We start from the raw sequence: 20,986 nt of genomic DNA, 5'->3' as shown, positions 1-20,986 counted from the left end.
AAATAAAAATAAATTTTTTGCTATTTGAAGATTTATTTCCACTTATAAAATAAAATTATTTCTTTAATATCTGAAAATAGATCCAATATTGTTAAAGGAGTTTAAGATTTTATAGCTATCATTGGTCAATATAATAGTTTACGTGTATATCAAATAAGGTGTTCAGCTCATATAATCAACTTAGTCGTTAAGACTGGAATTGAAAATTTAAACAAATAATTTAAAATAGTTTTCTACTATTAGATGTTTGTTTTAAAAAATAAGAAAAAATACAAAAAAACTTTAAGAATTTCTTGAAATTTAAGAATCTATTTAATACTCATAGCTAAAGCCTATATTAGATATTCCCAATAGATGAAACAGTACCTTTTTAATGATACAAAGAGCAATTTAATTAGAAGAATCAATAAAATACTTCCTAGCTACATAAGGTAAATCAGGAAATAAATTTATAACTTCAATAAATGAATGAAAAAATTTATGGCTATTTTAAGAATTGTTTTAGTCATTCCATTTAGTTACAGAAGTGGCTTCAACTTTATCAAAGCCAATTTCACACTAAATTCTTCATATATTTCATAGTCTTGACCAAATCATGTCCAATTTTGAATAAAATATGAAGGATAACATGATTTAGAATCGAAACTTTGAGAGTTGTACCTAATAAGATAAAAAATTATTGAAATGATCAAAATTAATAGATGTAAATATGATATTTGATCTGTCTTTGATCACAGATAGAAATAGTCTCTAACATCTAACAAAAGAATCTTTTGCTTATAAATAAAGTGTTATAAAAAAAATAAAAATATGCTTGTTTATAAGTGTATTAAAATTTATTTTATTTTGTTAAAATAAGGGGTAAGAAATAAATTTTATTATTATATTTATATAAAATACCTTTTATGTATTTTTATAAAAATTTTTATTTAAAGTAATTCATAATTTAATAATTATTCAAAAAAAAATTTTTTATTCAATTAAATTAGCCAACTTTTTTTTGGATAAACTTTTAAAAAGAAGTAAAAAATTAACTGCAGTGATTGTAATAAAATAAGTATTAAAGTAAATGCAAATAAATCAGGCTGTATACCTATTTGTGGCAATACTCCTGGCATAGATTAATAAGCTTATACAAGTTTTTTAATCACAGCTTAACATTATTAATTTTAATTTTTTATAATACGAGGTTTAAAATTTTTATTGATAAAGAACAAAAAAACAAAACTAATTTGAAATCTACTTTTGGATTTCCTCAGATCGAAAAAAAAAACCAACTTAATAGTGAGACCATACTAACTATTTATTGAATAATATGTAATAATTATAAATAATGAATTTTAAAATAAAAAAAACAAGTTTTATATCTTCAATTCATTATGTTTTATTTAAATATTTAAAAAACTGATGAATTTAATTTTTGGAATTTTTTATAAATTCCTATTTACTTGATTTATATTAAATTTATTTTTTATTTATTTTTTTATGGCTCATTCCATTATTTTTTGTTAAAAAGAATATTTTATTTTTAATCTTTTATTCAAAACTAAAAGCTTTGTGTTCTGATTTAAGCTTTTTACTTAAATTTACTTTTTCTATATCTACTGCTTGTGCTAGAGCAATTCAGAATTCTATCTAAATTATCGAAATTAATTTCTAAAGCCATATCAACTACATAAGATTTACTATTGATTAATTTTTATTTATTTAAATCGTTTGAATAATTTATTAACTTTCTAATTATATATTCTAAAGTTATAATAAATTAAAATATCACATATATTATTATAGTGATATTAGCTATATTTGTTAGATTGCATGTTTAGGAATAGTCGTCTATCAGTATAATTAGCAAAGGAAAAATGCAAAGAATAATCATCATTAATTCAGTAAATATCAAATAGATATAATCTCTTCTGCAATCAAGAAAGGGTTTGTACTTGACAAGTGCCAAACAAAATATAATCGAGATACTTAAAATAATAAAGAGATAATATTTAATAGGACAAAAAGATAAGCAAATAATTAGTATTATTTTTTTTATTTCGAGCAAAAACCAAAAGTATTTATTGAAAGATTTATTTACATCTAAGTTGTGGTGCAAATATAAAAAGGTATTTAAATCTATGTCTTTTGATTTTTTGAAGGTTACAAATAAGTTAACTAAGTAAATTGGTGTTAAAATTCCTAATAAGATAAAAGAGATTAAATCCATTTAAGAAAGATGGCTCACATTCAGAAATATATTTACTAAAAAGTAGTTACTTGTTATTCTTATTAATTTAGACTAAAAATTTCCAAGGAAATAATTTTGTGCAAAAGAAGATTTGATATTATATCTAAATAATAAAACTATTCCTGCTAAAATACTAAATAAAACTACTGGGACAGAGAGAAAAATTAAATTCTGTGAGACAAGCTTATCTATAATTAATTTGTATTTTATTCCTACCATATACTCAACATCATTTACATCATCTGCTTCTGATGATTAGTAATAAATATTTACAAAATTAAAAGCTGCAAATGATTTATACAAAATTTAAGTGTTATTCCGGTTTGCGAAGTAAAGGTTTCCCAGTGATTGAATCTAGAAAATGAAGCTGTCAGTAAATGGATGTATATTTATTAATAGTTATGGAAAATATAATATAAACAATCCCTATAAAATTTTGAGGCTTGCAGTTTAAATTTACTGTTAAGGTTTAAGATTATTATCATCTTAGCAGTCAGGAGCTCCTACATCACTATACCCATCTTTACAAAAGCATGACCCTGTCATTTATTCAAATTAGCGAGTTGTTGAGCTACATGTTAGACATCCATAATTTTTATTGGGTATAGAACATTTTGAACAGGAATAATCACATTGATTATCGGAATAAACTCGATTATCTGAATATTTATCACAATCACTACTATTTAAACAAAATTAGCAACTCTCTTTACAATTTTTGCTGCATTTATTGTTTTCATCAAAATAAAATCCTATTCCACAATAGCATTTACCCTCATATAAAATCATTCTAGAATTACATGACAGGCATACTTGAGGAGATTAACTGGGATCACTACATGTATAACAATATTTGTTCATACACAAATTACACTGTAATTTGCCCCAATCACAAAAAGTGTTTGGAGGAGGAGAGCTTTAAGAATAGCACTTATCCTAAAATAGGACCATCTTTTTACTTGCATCACATGATAAGCATTTTTATGTAGGTTATGTAGGATCACTACAAGCTAAACAACTAGAATCTGTACATTAAGTACATTATAATTTATTCCAATCACAAAAAGTATTTGGTGGAGGATTATTCTTGTTAAAACATTAACCCTAATAAAGAATTTATTATTAGCTTGAATCACATGATAAACATGTTTAAGGTGGTTTATTAGGATCACTGCAACTTAAACATTTGTTATCGTCACACTTAGAACATTATAATTTGTCCCAATCACAAAATGAGTTTTAGGGAGGAGGATCATTTTAGCTAAGACATTTACCCTCATATAGTATTAATTTTTATAAGCTAGTATCACATTATAAACATATTTAAGGAGGTAAATTAGGATCACTGCAAAAGAGACATCTAGAATCATTACATTTGCTACATTATAATAAATTCCAATCACAAAATGTGTTTGATGGCTGGTTATTCTAATTGTAGCATTTACCTTAATAAAGAACTTATTTTTAGTTTACATCACATTTTAAGCATTATTAAGGTGACATACTAGGATCAGAACAAATAAGACAATTACTATCAGTACATAAAGAACATACTAATTTTGTCCAATCACAATACGTGTTAGGAGGTGGGTTATTCTAGTTATAACATTTACCTTAAAATAAAATTAAAGATTAGTTTGGTACACACTTATTGCAAATTTATGGTGACTTAGCAGGGTCACTGCAAGAAAGACAGTTATTATCACTACATTACAAGCATACTAATTTGTTCCAATCACAAAATGTGTTATTAGGAGGAGAACTTTGAGAATAACATTTCCCTTAATATAAAATTTAGTTTTATTTAGTATCACAAGTTAAGCACTAAGGAGATGATTAATTAGGGTCGCTACAAGTTAGACAACCTGGATCTAAGCATTTACTACAAATACTTTAAGTATCACAAAATGTATTTGAAGGTTATGTTTATTAGCATTAGTTATTGTATAAAAAATACTAACTTACACACTAAGTGCAAGTAAATTAATTAAAATTCTATGAACATAATTTGCAATTAGAAATTTTACAATTTTAGCAAACATTAAAATTATATTATGTGTTCGGAATTGAGCAATAATAACCATTTGGTTAAGTTGTTTAGCATAGATTTTAATCTTATGAAAAATATTATCCATAAGGACAATCTAAACAATTAGAGCTATTTGAAGGATCTTAAATCAAGCAAATAGAAGAACAACTATTAGAGTTAATATTTAAAAATTAATTATTTGGACAAGTTTTCTTGTAGAAGTATAAGGCTGTTGATGTAGCTCCTAAACATTAAGATGAATCCCAAACTGAGTATTAATACTATATTTTATTTGATGAAAGTGGCTAGTTTATGATAGTAATTCTTAAATCTTAGCCGTCATATGCTGTATTGAAGTATAGTTAGTTTAAAGAAACAAAAAAATTCTGATAATTTCCTGAGGGTGGAGAGTTTTGTATGAAAACATTAAATTAGACAGGAAAGAATCTTTAAGAATTAGAACACTAATCATTGAAGAAACAATTTTAAGTTGTTGGTTATTAGTATTGATTATCATAATTTGAAACTATTCCATATACACTGGTTGGAGGATTTTTGATGTATTCTAATACAGTAAAAGATACATTAATTATTTATTATGAATCTTGAGCTGTTGATATCTAAATAGTATATCCAGAATCTGTTATACTAACCACTTAAACGGTTAGTGCGAAAACTTTATTAGAAGAATCATAAGTTGATTTCCAACCTGTTAATATAACAGAAACACATTTATTACTTTGATTTTGGATATTAGATGAAAAGGTATATACCTTTTAATAAACATAATTTTTAAACTGTATATTATTAATTTATTAATCACTTTTAATAAAAAAAGGAAATTATGAAGTATCTATAACTAAAGCACTAATAGAAATACCAACTAAAAAGCTATTATTATTACGAGCTGTTTTAACTGTACAACTAGTTTTTGTTATATCTGCTGCTGAAAGTACAAAATCTACTCCTGTGGAAGGATTCCAAAAATTATTGTAAAATTCTATTCCTAGTATTACAATTGGAATTTATTAAAATGAGTTGGCTGAATAATCAATTGTTTATGAGCCTTAATAAGTACCATCTCCATATTTAAAAAGCCAAATATTTTATTGAAAATACACTATTGGAACTTGGTCAGAATAAGTAATTTAGCACTTTAACATGAATAACAGATGAAAAAAAATTATAGTAAGTTTTATTAAAACCATCTTGTCTTTATTTAAATTTGATTCTTTTTTGTTTTTGTATTTATTATTTCTTTTATTTTATCTTTCATGTATAGTAGTGGAGAAGTATATAAATTAGAAATAAGGCATTCTAATTGCAAAAACCAGATTTTATGTTACCAATAATTAATAATTGAAAATAAAAAAAATTTTTATTTACAATATAATAAAAAACTGGTTTGATAAAAGCATCAAGAGCTCAATAATTTATTTCCACATCTAAATTTCTTAATTTAAGTCTGAAATCGACAAAAACAAATAGAAGTCATAAATTTGAAATCATTAAATTGTAAGGTTGATATGATAAGACAAAAAAACTATATTTAAATTTCATAAGATTATATATTAAAAATTCTTTTAAATTTGATAATTAAGGTTTTCGGGTTGGATTTTTATAAGTATAAAATATGCAACGGGGAGTAATAAGTTTGGTTATTAATGTATTTACTTTCTAAAAGGGTGAATTAGAATAAGTTAAATATTTTAGATATTCTGAACGTAATAATTTTACTAAAGAATTTAATTTTTTTAAATTTAAATGATGTGTATTAGAAATATAAGAATAATTCATACTAAAATAAGAAATGTGAAAGACAGAAAATTAATAAAGCTAAGTTAAATAAGAAAAACAACTACAATTATTATAATTGTATTTATTTATCTAATTTTTAGACAATAAACAATCACTTTTGTTTGATTTGAAAGTATATCAATTAATATTCTTTTATGGTGTTAAAGAAATTAAAAAATTTAGGTTATAAATAACTTTTGTAATCTAATTATATCATTTCTTTTACTAATTTTTTAATTATTTCTAAAAAGTGTAAATGCTTTTTATTTGCAATTAACTTTATTTATTTCATTCACAATAGTAAAAGTTATATCAATATCCTTTTCTTGAGGAAATCATTCGCTTCTTTTAAAATGCTTATTTTATAAATGTAAATATTTTAAAATTTGTTGTTTTTGATTTAATAACTCTTATTATTAATTTAAAAAAATATTTTTTTTTAATTTACTTAATAGTTAAAGTGTATTTAGAAAAATATAAGTACCTTTACTTAAAATGTATTCTTTTGAATCTGCTATTTCTTTGATATGCGTGTATATAATAATTATTTAAATTTAAATAATAGATTTATAATGATATTTTTTTTAAAAAATTAAAATAAAATTAATTTAGCTTTTTTTAACATTTATTTCTAATTTGAATTAAAATTACAATTATATTAACAAAAAGAAAATCCACATCATACTTAATCAATAAGGGAAAATATTATTGATGTAACCTTATTTGTTCTGGAGTAAAATTTATTTAAAAAATCTAATTAAGAATTCTAATGAAAAACTCAATTTATTTATATGTATTGTAATTAATATTATGCAGGAATCATATTAAAAAATTAATACTAAATATTATTCAATTAAGTAATAGGAAAAATACTTTTTTTATCACCTTATATAATTCACCTAAAGTTATAAAATTTACAATAACATGTATTTTTTTATTAATTTAAATTGTAAAACTCTTTTTTTACCAAGTTTAATTTTTAAAGACAAATCTTTATTATTTGTTTTTTTATATTTTGTTAAGTATATTTCTTAATTCTCTTCTAAACAAGTCTTTTGTTAAATCTTCATAATATAAAAATCAAATTTAATAAATATTTAATGATTTATTATTTTTCCTCAATTTGTTTTATTAAATTTATTGCTAATTTAATTGTAATTTATATTACATTTAATTTTAATTACAGTACTAAACATTTTCCTTTTTCTAATTTTAACTTTTTTCAATCAGTTCTAGATATTACTAGCCTAAAGAATCTACTTTCTTTTGCTATTTTTTTTCATTCAAGTACATTTTAATCTTTTTAATCAAAGTTGGTACCATTTTTATTAATTTAAATATTTAGATAAGAGGTGTCAAGAAGAGAATAATTTCTAAAATGATAATAATACAAGTACTAATTTTATTTATATCAGGCAAAATACTTTACTTTTATTCATGATAAGCAAATAGCAAATTAGTTTTAATTCCTAATGCAAATAGTAAGCAAAATATTATCATCCAAAGAAAAGAATCTAAGATTAGTTAAATATTGTCTAATAAATCTTAAAAAGGTCTAAATTTTAAAGATATCACGAATAGTATTAATTATATTATAGCGCATACTAGTGTTTATGCTTGATATGATTTATAAAATGATACTATAAATATAGGAATAAGTAGATTTTCAATTATAATTTAAAATAACTTAAAATTTCTTTAAAAAAAATTTTATTCTATTTTTTCATTTAATAAAATAGTATAAAATGCTTATTAAAATGTTTTTTGGTTATCCTTCTTGCCATTTTTTAAAATATTTTCTTCTTTGTTTAATATGAAATAGTATACTGCAAAAATTGCTAATAAATATATTCCAATAATAATAATTAATATAATTTTAATAGCAGTTAATTCAATCTCATATTAGCTTTAAGCTAAATTTATTATTTGAAGAGATATTTCAAAGAATCCTATTTGAAACATCAAATCGTTAAAGAAATTAATCATGTTTAATGAAAAAGTTTGGTATTATCTGATTATTTTTTCTTTTATTGTAGGCTCATTAGTTGTACTTTAAATATTATTTTAAAGTGATATTTTATAGCTCAAAATAAATGTTGGAGAAATAACTAACAAACTGATGAACATGAATGTAATCATTCCTCCTGCATTATAAATAATACTAGTTTAACCAATTTTTAATGTTAGTATTTAATTATCTAAGCTATTTTAAGATTCTTAAAATATTTTGTTTAAAAAATTAAATTCTACAAGTTGATTTATCAAATTTTATCCTTATATGGATTTTAAGAAGGAATATAATGACTGGTTAAACATAATATCTATGACTAAAATAAAGTTAACCTTTTGAATAGTTAAAAATTATTTTGAAAAATTGATACCTAGAGATGTAACAGCTAAAACAGAGGACCCTACTACTAAATTTTAGTACTTTTGATAATTTGAATCATTGTTGAGTTAATATGTTTCTTATATCTCTATAATTTAATTTTAGGAGCATTCTTGATTTTCTTAGTTTTATATTTATTAACAATTTTATATGCACTTTCCCTCTTATAAAATATAGTTTGAGTTAAATTAACATGATAAACAAATCTATGGTGGGGAATCAGGATTATTACAAAAGAGACATCTAGAATCATTACATTAAGTACATAATAATTTATTCCAATCACAAAAAGTATTTGATGGAGGATTATTCTTATTAAAACATTTACCCTAATAAAGAATTTATTATTAGCTAGAATCACAAGATAAGCATATTTAAGGTGGTTTATTAGGATCACTGCAACTTAAACATTTTTTATCTACACAATTAGAACATTATATTTTTTCCCAATCACAAAAGGTATTTTAGGGAGGAAGATCATTTTAGCTATAGCATTTACCCTCAAATAGTATTAACTTTTATAAGCTAACATCACATTATAAACATAATTAAGGAGGTAAATTAAGATCACTGCAAAAGAGACATCTAGAATCATTACATTTGCTACATTATAATAAATTCCAATCACAAAATGTGTTTGATGGCTGGTTATTCTAATTGTAGCATTTACCTTAATAAAGAACTTATTTTTAGTTTACATCACATTTTAAGCATTATTAAGGTGATATACTAGGATCAGAACAAGTAAGACAATTACTATCAGTACATAAAGAACATGCTAATTTTGTCCAATCACAATACGTGTTAGGAGGTAGGTTATTCTAGTTATAACATTTACCTTAAAATAAAATCAAAGATTAGTTTGGTACACACTTATTGCAAATTTATGGTGACTTAGCAGGGTCACTGCAAGAAAGACAGTTATTATCACTACATTAAAAGCATACTAATTTGTTCCAATCACAAAAGGTGTTATTAGGAGGAGAACTTTGAGAATAACATTTCCCTTTATATAAAATTTAGTTTTATTTAGTATCACAAGTTAAGCATTAAGGAGATGATTAATTAGGGTCGCTACAAGTTAAACAACCTGGATCTAAGCATTTACTACAAATATAACTTTAAGTATCACAAAATGTATTTGAAGGTTATGTTTATTAGCATTAGTTATTGTATAAAAAATACTAATTTACACACTAAGTGCAAGTAAATTAATTAGAATTCTATGAACATAATTTGCAATTAGAAATGTTACAATTTTAGCAAACATTAAAATTATATTATGTGTTCGGAATTGAGCAATAATAACCATTTGGTTAAGTTGCTTAGCATAGATTTTAATCTTATAAAAAATATTATCCAGAAGGACAATCAAAACAATTAGAGCTATTTGAAGGATCTTAAATCAAGCAAATAGAAGAACAACTATTAGAATTAATATTTATAAATTAATTATTTGGACAAGTTTTCTTGTAGAAGTATAAGGCTGTTGATGTAGCTCCTAAACATTAAGCTCCATCCCAAACTGAGTATTAATATTATATTTTATTTGAAGAAAGTGGCTAATTTATTATACTAATTCTTAAATCTTAGCCGTTTTATACTGTATTGAAGTATAGTTAGTTTAAAGAAACAAAAAAATTCTGATAATTTCCTGAGGGTGGAGAGTTTTGTATGAAAACATTAAATTAGACAGGAAAGAACCTTAAAGAATTAGAACACTAGTCATTGAAGAAACAATTTGAAGTTGTTGGTTATTAGTATTGAGTATCATAATTTGAAACTATTCCATATACACTGGCTGGAGGATTTTTGATGTATTCTAATACAGTAAAAGATACATTAATTATTTATTATGAATCTTGAGCTGTTGATATCTAAATAGTATATCCAGAATCTGTTATTTTAACCACTTAAATAGTAAGAGCGAAAACTTTATTAGAAGAATCATAAGCTGATTTCCAACCTGTCAATATAACAGAAACACATTTATTAATTTGATTTTGGATATTAGATGAAAAGGTATATACCTTTTAATAAACATAGTTTGTAAATTGTATATTTAAAATTTATTAATCATTTTTAATAAAAAAAGGAAGTTATGAAGTATCTATAACTAAAGCACTAACAGAAATACCAAATAATACGCTATTATTTTTACGAGCTGTTTTAATTCTACAACTAGTTTTTGTTATATCTGCTGCTGAAAGTACAAAATCTACTCCTGTGGAAGGATTCCAAAAATTATTGTAAAATTCTATTCCTAGTATTACAATTGGAATTTATTAAAATGAGTTGTCTGAATAATTAATTATTTATGAGCCTAAATAAGTATCATCTCCATATTTAAAAAGCCAAATATTTTATTGAAAATAGACTATTGGAACTTAGTCGGTATAAGTAATTTAGCATTTTAATATGAGTAACAAATGGGTATAAATTATAGCAAGTTTTATTAAAACCATATTGTTTTTATTTAAATTTGATTCTTTTTGTTTTTGTATTTAGTATTTTTTTTATTTTATCTTTCAGATAATAAAGTGAAGAAGCACTAAAAATTAGAAATCAACAGGGACCTTGAAAACAGAAAAAAGTAGAGATTTTAAATTAAAGCAGAAAAAAATCCTAAATTTCAAATTTTATTAAAGTATATTATTTAATTTTTACCCTCATTATAATAATATGAAATACGTAATTAATTAGCTATTTATATCCATTTTCAAAAATTTCAAAGGATTTTAAATATAATATTATCATTGTTCTACTATAAAAAATGGTTATTTATTCTTATTAAATATAGAATAGTAATTATATCTATTTATTTTATTAAAATTTTTTATAATGATATTCAAATTTGTATTAAAATGCTCTAAGGCAAAATCTGTTTTGAAAGAAAGTATGAAATTGTGTATCATGATTAATAAATTGATTAATAATTTTCCTATAAGAGAATGCATTATCGTACTTAATTATAATGTTTTTGACCTAATTTCTATTTATTTGTAATCACATATCAATATTACAGTAAATTAATAGGCTTAAATTCCATGAATTATTTGAAGTAAATTAATTAATAAAATTTATTATTTGCAAATTAAACTATTTATTACCACAATTTCTAAATAAATTTTTTTCTACATCATCCAATTAAAACTAAAATAGATTAATTTATATTTTTGCCAAGTTAACATTTTTATAAAATATAATAAAATAATTAATTTTCAAATAAATTTGTTTAGTAAGATAAAAAAATAAATATAATTATATATTATTAAATATTATAAATTTAAATATATATTGTTGTTAGTTGTAATAGCATTCATACACTGTAAAAGATTGATAAATAATTAAGTTTATATCAATGAATTTTATTAAATAATTTATCAATAAAAAACCAAATTTATTTAAAATATACCTTTTGATTTTTCTCAGACCAAAAAAACCAACTTAATATATGTTAAATTTTTGATTTAATAAAGTGTAATAATTATAAATAATTAATTTTGAAAATAAAAAAACTAGTTTTATATCTTCAATAAATTATTTTTTATTTAAATATTTTAATAACTGTAGAATTTAATTGTTAATATTTTTTATAATATTTTATTAACTTTATTATTTATTTATATATTTAGGGATTATGTCATTATTTTTTGTTGAAATAGTATATTTTATTCTTTTAATTTCTTATTCAAATCTAAAAGCTTTGTGTACTGATTTAAGCTTTTTACTTAAATTTACTTTTTAGGAATTTATTGCTTGTCCTAGAAGTATTCAGAATTCTATCTAAGTTATCTAAATTAATTTCTAAAGCCATTTCAACTACATAAGATTTATTATTGATTAGTTTTTATTTATTTAAATCCTTTGAATAATTTATTAACTTTCTGATTATATATTCTAAAGTTATAATAAATTAAAATATCACATATATTATTATAGTGATATTAGCTATATTTGTTAGATTGCATGTTTAGGAATAGTCATCTATCAGGAGAATTAGCAAAGGAAAAATGCAAAGTATAATCATCATTAATTCAGTAAATATCAAATAGATATAATCTCTTCTGCAATCAAGAAAGGGTTTGTACTTGACAAGTGCCAAACAAAATAAAATCGAGATACTTAAAATAATAAAGAGATAATATTTAATAGGACAAAATGATAAGCAAATAATTAATATTATTTTTTTTATTTCGAGCAACAGCCAAAAGTATTTATTGAAAGATTTATTTACATCTAAATTGTGGTGCAAATATAAAAAGGTATTTAAATCTATGTCTTTTGATTTTTTGAAGGTTACAAATAAATTCACTAAGTAAATTGGTGTTAAAATTCCTAATAGGACAAAAGAGATTAAATCCATCTAAGAAAGATGGCTCACATTCAGAAATATATTTACTAAAAAGTAGTTACTTGTTATTCTTATTAATTTCAATTAAGCATTTCCAAGAAAATAACTTTTTGCAAAAGATGAATTGATTTTACTCCTAAATAGTAAAACAATTCCTGCTAAAAGACTAAATAAAACTATCGGAACAGAGAGAAAAATTAAATTCTGTGAAACAAGCTTATCTATAATCAATTTATATTTTATTCCTACAATATACTAAATATCATTTACATCATCTGCTTCTGATGATTAGTAATAAATATTAACAAAATTAAATGCTGCAAATGATTTATACAAAATTTAAGTATTATTTCGGTTTGCAAAGTAAAGGTTTCCCAGTGATTAAATCTAATAAATAAAGCTATCAGTAAACGGATGTATATTTATTAAAAGTTATGGAAAATATAATATAAATAATCCTTATAAAATTTTGAAGCTTGCAGTTTAAATTTACTGTTATGGTTTAAGATTATTATCATTTTAGCAGTCAGGAACACCTACATCACTATACCCATCTTTACAAAAGCATGACCCTGTCATTTATTCAAACTAGCGAGTTGTTGAGCTACATGCTAGACATCCATAGTTTTTATTGGGTATAGAACATTTTGAACAAGAATAATCACATTGATTATCAGAATAAACTCGATTATCTGAATATTTATCACAATCACTACTATTTAAACAAAATTAGCAACTCTCTTTACAATTTTTGCTGCATTTATTGTTTTCATCAAAATAAAATCCTATTCCACAATAACATTTACCTTCATATAAAATCATCCTAGTATTACATTACAGGCATACTTGAGGAGATTAACTGGGATCACTACATGTTTAACAATTTTTGTTCATACACAAGTTACACTGTAATTTGTCCCAATCACAAAAAGTGTTTGGAGGAGGAGAGCTTTAAGAATAGCACTTATCCTAGAAGAGGACCATCTTTTTACTAGCATCACATAATAAGCATTTTTATGGAGGTTATGTAGGATCACTACAAGCTAAGCAACTAGAATCTGTACATTAAGTACATTATAATTTATTCCAATCACAAAAAGTATTTGGTGGAGGATTATTCTTGTTAAAACATTTACCCTAATAAAGAATTTATTATTAGCTAGAATCACATGATAAGCATATTTAAGATGCTTTATTAGGATCACTACAAGTAAAACATTAGTTATCATCACACTTAGAACATTATAATTTGTCCCAATCACAAAATGTATTTTAGGGAGGAGGATCACTTTAGCTAAAGCATTTACCCTAATATAGTATTAACTTTTATAAGCTAGTATCACATTATAAACATAATTAAGGAGGTAAATTAGGATCACTGCAAAAGAGACATCTAGAATCATTACATTTGCTACATTATAATAAATTCCAATCACAAAATGTGTTTGATGGCTGGTTATTCTAATTGTAGCATTTACCTTAATAAAGAACTTATTTTTAGTATACATCACATTTTAAGCATTATTAAGGTGATATACTAGGATCAGAACAAGTAAGACAATTAATATCAGTACATAAAGAACATGTTAATTTTGTCCAATCACAATACGTGTTAGGAGGTGGGTTATTCTAGTTATAACATTTACCTTAAAATAAAATCAAAGATTAGTTTGGTACACACTTATTGCAAATTTATGGTGACTTAGCAGGGTCACTACAAGAAAGACAGTTATTATCACTACATTAAAAGCATACTAATTTGTTCCAATCACAAAAGGTATTATTAGGAGGAGAACTTTGAGAATAACATTTCCCTTAATATAAAATTTATTTTTATTTAGTATCACAAGTTAAGCACTAAGGAGATGATTAACTAGGATCGCTACAAGTTAAACAACCTGGATCTAAGCATTTACTACAAATATAACTTTAAGTATCACAAAATGTATTTGAAGGTTATGTTTATTAGCATTAGTTATTGTATAAAAAATACTAACTTACACACTAAGTGCAAGTAAATTAACTAGAATTTTATGAACATAATTAGCAATTAGAAATTTTACAATTTTAGCAAACGCTAAAATTAAATTATGTGTTAGGTACTTAGCAATAATAACCAATAGGTTAAGTTGCTTAGCATACATTCTAGTCTTATAAAAAATACTATCCAGAAGGACAATCTAAGCATGTAGAGCTATTTGAAGGATCTTAAATTTAGCAAATAGTAGAACAACTATTAGAGTTAATATTTATAAATTAATTATTTGGACAAGGTCTTTTATAAAAGTATAAGGCTGTTGATGTAGCTCCTAAACATTAAGCACCATCCCAAACGGAATATTGATACTATATTTTATTTGATGAGAGTGGCTAATTTATGACACTAATTCTTAAATCTTAACCGTCATATGCTGTATTGAAGTATAATTAGTTTAAAGAAACAAAAAAATTCTGATAATTTCCTGAGGGTGGAGAGTTTTGTATGAAAACATTAAATTAGACAGGAAAGAATCTTTAAGAATTTGAACACTAATCATTGAAGAAACAATTTTAAGTTGTTGGTTATTAGTATTGAGTATCATAATTTGAAACTATTCCATATACACTAGTTGGAGGATTTTTGATGTATTCTAATACAGCAAAAGATACATTGATTATTTATTATGAGTCTTGAGCTGTTGATATCTAAATAGTATATCCAGAATCCGTTAAGTTAATCACTTAAATAGTTAGAGCGAAAATTTTATTTGAAGAATCATAAGCTGATTTCCAACCTGTTAATATAACAGAAACACATTTATTACTTTGATTTTGAATATCAGAAGAGAAGGTATATACCTTTGAATAAACATAATTTGTAAAATGTATATTTTAAATTTATTAATCATTTTTAATAAAAAAAGGAAATTATGAAGTATCTATAACTAAAGCACTAACAGAAATACCAGCTAATTTGCTATCATTATTACGAGCTGTTTAAACTGTACAACTAGTTTTTGTTATTTATGATGCTGAAAGTACAAAATCTACTCCATTTGAAGGATTCCATAAATTATTATAAAATTCTATTCCTAGAATTACAATAGGAATTTATTAAAATTATTTGGCTGAATAATCAATTATTTATGAGCCTTAATAAGTATCTTCTCCATATTTAAAAAGCAAAATATTTTATTGAAAATACACTATTGGAACTTCATCAGAATAAATGATTTAGCATTTTAATATGAGTAGCAAATAGGTGCAAATTATAGCAAGTTTTATCAAAACCATCTTGCCTTTATTTTAATTTGATCCTTTTTTGTTTTTTTATTTATTATTTCTTTAATTTTATCATTCAAGTAATTAAGTGGAGAAGTATAAAAATTAGAAATAAGATGTTCTAATTGCAAAAGGCATCCTTAATGTTACTAATAAATTCAAAAACAAAAATTTTTATTTACAATTTAAATATAGATTGGTATGATAAAAACATCTAGAGCCTCAATAATTTTCTCCACATCTAAATTTCGTAATATAAGTCTGAAATCTGCAAAATGAAATTTAAGTCATAAATTCGAAATCATTAAATTGTAAGGTTGATCATAAAAAAATTTTTTTGCATTCTAAGAAGAAACTGTATCTTTTAAAAATCATTTGATTGTATAAAAAAATTCTTTTAAATTTTTTAATTAATATTATAAGGTCGCATTTTTATAAGTAAAAAATTATATTAATGGGAGTAATAAGTATTGCTATTAATGTATTTTCTTTTTAAGTAAGTTAATCAGAATAAATTAAATATTTAAAATATTCTTAATATAATAATATTACTCTAGAATTTATTTTTTTTTAGTTTAAAAGATGTAAATAAGCTTTATTAAAATAATCCATATTACATATTAAGATAAGAAAACTGCAATTATTATTATTGTATTTTTTTATCTATTTTTTAGACCTTCAATGATCAATTACGTTTGGTTTTAAATTAATTAGATCAATTAATATTCTTTTATTGTATTAAAGAAATTTATAAATTTAGGTTATAGATAACTTTTGTAATCAAATAAATATATATTCTTTCACTAATTTTTTTAATTATTTTCAAAAAGTGTAAATGCTTTTGATTTGGGATCAACTTTTTTTTTACATTCTCAATAACTTTTTTACTTATCTTACAATGTTTATCTTACAAATATAAATACTTTTGAATTCAATCTAGTATAAAATATTTTTAAAACCCCCAAGTTATATTTTTTATTATAATCTTATTAGCATTCGTGTATGTAGCCTTGAAAAAGGCAGTACCCTAGGGTACTATATATATATATATATATATATAATTTAACCAAATAAGTCGAATCATTATTTATATGCATCTATAGGATTTTGTAAATAGATCATGTATTATAACAAAATTGGATATATTTTTTTTTATTTTTAAAATTTAATTAAAATTTTATTAACAATAATAAAAATAGCAGCTAAATTACACTAGAATAGAAAAAAATATTTTAAAAAAATAACATTCCCAGATTTAGGAATTTAAATTAATATAAATTAAAGGAGAAAAAGTAAGAAATTTATTTTATTTCAAGCAGAATATGTATGCATATAAATAAATATAATTTAATATAATATAAATATTATTTTTCTATTAAATTTTAAAGCTTTTATTTATTATTTAAATTTTATATTTTAAAATCATATTTGTAAGTACGTATGTATGTATGAGTGAGTTTAAATTATTATTATTATTATTCATAATATTACATTTATTTCAAGATTTTTGATTAATTTATTAGTTATTTTAACCAAGTTGTTATTTGTTATCATCAGATATTTATGGTAGTTTTTATTCAGCATTTTTAGAAGTGATTGAATTTTAAATTTAACTGAAACTATTACTTTTGTGATGTTTAGAATGAGATTCACTTTTATAGCGAGAAAAGCTATTTGGAATTACATTCATATCTTTTATCTCATTTGGATACAATTTAGCAAGTTTGAGATACTATCTTTAGCTTATATTATAGTTTAATATTTTATTACTTCTGTTTGAAATTTAAGATATTTTTCCTCGTAAAGTTACTGAGTCTTTTGTTTCAGAGTCAATAGATTTTAAATTAATCTTAGGAGATTAAACAGTAGGAGATTTTATAGTAATTTCATCAGCTACAGTATTATTTTAATCCTATTTTATTGATATTTGACTTTAAGTATAATCCTTATCAATGATGCTTTCACTTTACTTACCTTATAAATTACTATTTTAATTCTAATTCAAAATATTTTAATTTCCAGCTTCTTTTTTAGATGTATTTAATAATCCAATATTATATGGGAGTTTTAAAGGTTTAAGTGACTTATTTGTTTCTAAAAAAGGAAATTTCAAATACATTTCAGATATTTGCTTTATACTTGATTCATTTTACTCCTTGCTGATAAAGCTAGAGGAAAAAATCTTCGAGCTACTGTTTGATCTATTCATATTCGTTTTACTGCTGTCTTTATAGGAATCTGGTACTAAAAAATTTTTGTTTAGGCTTTTTTCACTTTTAAACTTTTCTATTGATTTATTTTTTAGTTGTTTCTCTTCGTTCAATGCTTATGTTTTCTAAAATATAAAATTAATAATCATAAAATTATAAAAATAAAGAATGAATTACAAATTTATGAAAAAATATTCTATCATTTTTTAATGGAACTAAATCATCAGTTTTATGAACACTTGATTTTATTATGTACTTTGCAAGATTTTTAAGATTTTATCCATAATGTGCACTGTCCATAACCTTTAAATAACACTCTTCACATACTGTTATTTTTTACACTTAAAAAACAGCACTGCTTCTATTATCCAACAAATCTTAATATTCTAAATTTGGAAATACTCTTCTTAACACATTAGGAACTTAATAATTTTTAGTTATCTATTTATAATTTTTATTTTAATCATATTTTATTTAGAATATTAGATTATTACACTATAAAAGTTAAAGGTAGCATCTTTCCTTTTCTCTAAAGGGTTCAGCTGTTTTGCTTCTTTCTATTTTTTTATCAGCTTTTCATTCTATTAAATTAAATAAAAATTTTTATAAAAAATGAAGAGTTTTTTTAAAGATTTTTAAATAGTAATTTTTGTATGTTTTGAAATACTTTATCAATTTCATATTCTGCTAAGTATTGATCTTCAGCAATATGATCAAAATCCCATGCTTAAATTATAGTATCTAAATCTATTTAATATACAGACTCTTCATCTAATAGCTTTTCACAGTTCAGACATCTATTTAAAAGTTTATATTATTCAATTATATACATTTTAAATTTTAATTTACTAGTTAGATTTTAAAAGATTTAATGGTCTTGGGAGTTATATTTTATCTGTATTTATATAGCTAGGAATAGAATATGAGTATTCTTAGTTTTACTCCTATTACAGTTCTATGGCCTGAAATATAAATTAATTATATAACATTTAAACTTTCAGCTAATAAATTTTACTCTTTCTGAAATAATATTTTAACAAAATAGCAGATATAATTTGTCTTGCTAATCTAATTTATAAATCAATTCCATTTATCTGATTTTCTTTTTTTAAGTGGAAACTCTTTCTAGATGAAGAGCAATTTATTCAGATAGTTCGTTTATCTTGATAGGAAGACATCTTCCTTTTAGTTATGCTTTAAAGTAAAAAAATAATAATTTAGTAACTTCTTTGTAAATTTGAAACTCAATAATAAATATAATATATTAACAAGTTTACTGATTTCACACTGGTTTTTTGTTGTTTCAATATTGATAACTCTTTAATAAATATCAAGAGTTGTGTCATTTATAGGTTATTGATTCTGATATTTCTCATGGAAGCAGACTTTAGGTGACCATATTGTTTTAATAACAGCTTAATTTCATAAAAAAGTTATTTTAATTCTATGTAGCAATTAGATATTTTAGATTGCTTTGATTAGCATTTATAGCTTGAAGTAAGTTAAACAAAAATTTTTGAAAGTAGAATTTACAGTTATGAGTTCCTTTTGATTAAATGAATCTCTGCAAATATCCTTCTTTTTCATAGCTTTTACTATATAAGAATTTGACTATTTTAAAAAATACTTATGAGAAAATCCTATGATTGTGATAATTAAATATTTCATAATTAATTTTATTAATTCTCCTAATTATATTGAAGTGTTTAAAAAAGTACCAAAATCATCTGGATTAAAATACTCAAATCTGTAATTTTAACCATTCTAAGAAGTCCATACAAAAAATGCTACTATATTGCAGTCTGGAGCTTTATCAAGAAATTCCTCTTCAATTTTTTCTATTGTTAACTTGTTTTTCATTTTTTTTTTAACTTAGCCATTTTTATCTGTAAAAAACCATAGTCTAGGTTCACCATATTTGTAATAAATTGTATCTGGTATATTAACTGAAGGTACAACATGCTTATTCTACTATGGATCTTCGTCCTACCAAAGGTAATGATAAAGGTCAAAGATAAATCCTTTCTCTTCTAATTCTTGCTTTTTCTTTTGCAGCCTCATTAAAAATAAATATCAACTAATTAATTTTTTACTCTATGCTTGCTTTTTAAAGTATATAACAAAAAATAGCTTAAAAGTTATGATTAAACCAATCTTTATTCTATTAACAAATACAACTTAGAATGCCTTAACATTTGATAAGATTAAATAAAACTCTTAGATTTTTCTTGTCAAAATTAATACTGTTAGGTTTTTAAAAGCAATTAATAATTTATAAAAAAAACATAATAATATTTTTAATTAAATATTTTATTTTATTTATTTTCTTTTAATTATCAAAATTATTTATTTTAAATATATTTGAATGCATTCTTATAATTATTTAAGTTTAGTAAATTAATAACAATAGGAGATATTCGCTTTTGTTGATATCTTGTTAGCTGATTTAGTTTGAATTTTTTACAAAAATAGATTTTTTTGTTTTTCTTTTCAACTTTACTTTGCGCAAATATTCATTCATAATAAAGAAAAATAATTTAGGAGAAATCAGATATATTAATCTATTAGCTTAAAGATAATGCAAAAAGCATATATTTAAAATGAAATTTTTATGATTTAGGGCTCAAAAATTTTTCTATATTTAGTAAAACACATACAAGTAGAAAATATTTAATGTCGGTTTATGATACAATAAGCTATTTCATAATAA

General features: G+C 22.6%; 4 protein-coding genes across 4 annotated transcripts; 1 reads left to right on the top strand and 3 right to left on the bottom strand. All coding sequences in view use genetic code 6, as the record gives it.

The window, feature by feature from the left end:
• Nucleotides 1-1,379: 1,379 nt before the first annotated feature.
• On the top strand, nucleotides 1,380-2,588 carry TTHERM_000270391 (transmembrane protein, putative; the record flags this gene model as incomplete). The annotated part of the gene is made up of 1 exon (XM_012797620.1): nucleotides 1,380-2,588. The coding sequence occupies one exon, from the start codon at nucleotides 1,380-1,382 to the stop codon at nucleotides 2,586-2,588; it is 1,209 nt and encodes a 402-aa protein (XP_012653074.1).
• Nucleotides 2,589-2,778: 190 nt separating this feature from the next.
• Nucleotides 2,779-5,428, bottom strand: TTHERM_000270380 (H-type lectin domain protein; the record flags this gene model as incomplete). The annotated part of the gene is made up of 2 exons (XM_012797619.1): nucleotides 2,779-2,915; nucleotides 3,037-5,428. The coding sequence occupies 2 exons, from the start codon at nucleotides 5,426-5,428 to the stop codon at nucleotides 2,779-2,781; spliced, it is 2,529 nt and encodes an 842-aa protein (XP_012653073.1).
• Nucleotides 5,429-8,044: 2,616 nt separating this feature from the next.
• TTHERM_00270370 (hypothetical protein) lies at nucleotides 8,045-16,078 on the bottom strand (the record flags this gene model as incomplete). The annotated part of the gene is made up of 5 exons (XM_001015973.2): nucleotides 8,045-8,112; nucleotides 8,444-8,614; nucleotides 8,780-10,714; nucleotides 12,193-12,338; nucleotides 13,299-16,078. The coding sequence occupies 5 exons, from the start codon at nucleotides 16,076-16,078 to the stop codon at nucleotides 8,045-8,047; spliced, it is 5,100 nt and encodes a 1,699-aa protein (XP_001015973.2).
• A 1,486-nt stretch (nucleotides 16,079-17,564) lies between these two features.
• Nucleotides 17,565-20,337, bottom strand: TTHERM_00270360 (hypothetical protein; the record flags this gene model as incomplete). Its single annotated transcript, XM_001015972.2, has 9 exons — nucleotides 17,565-18,401; nucleotides 18,454-18,717; nucleotides 18,771-18,857; nucleotides 18,944-19,073; nucleotides 19,126-19,238; nucleotides 19,292-19,470; nucleotides 19,554-19,691; nucleotides 19,810-19,887; nucleotides 19,995-20,337. The coding sequence occupies 9 exons, from the start codon at nucleotides 20,335-20,337 to the stop codon at nucleotides 17,565-17,567; spliced, it is 2,169 nt and encodes a 722-aa protein (XP_001015972.2).
• Between the last annotated feature and the right edge of the window lie 649 nt (nucleotides 20,338-20,986).

The sequence above is a fragment of the Tetrahymena thermophila genome (assembly GCF_000189635.1).
Source record: "Tetrahymena thermophila SB210 genomic scaffold scf_8254649, whole genome shotgun sequence".
Taxonomy (NCBI): Eukaryota; Ciliophora; class Oligohymenophorea; order Hymenostomatida; family Tetrahymenidae; genus Tetrahymena; species Tetrahymena thermophila.
The sequence above is the reverse complement of the archived record's forward strand: the minus strand, read 5'-3'. Positions and strand labels throughout refer to the sequence as shown.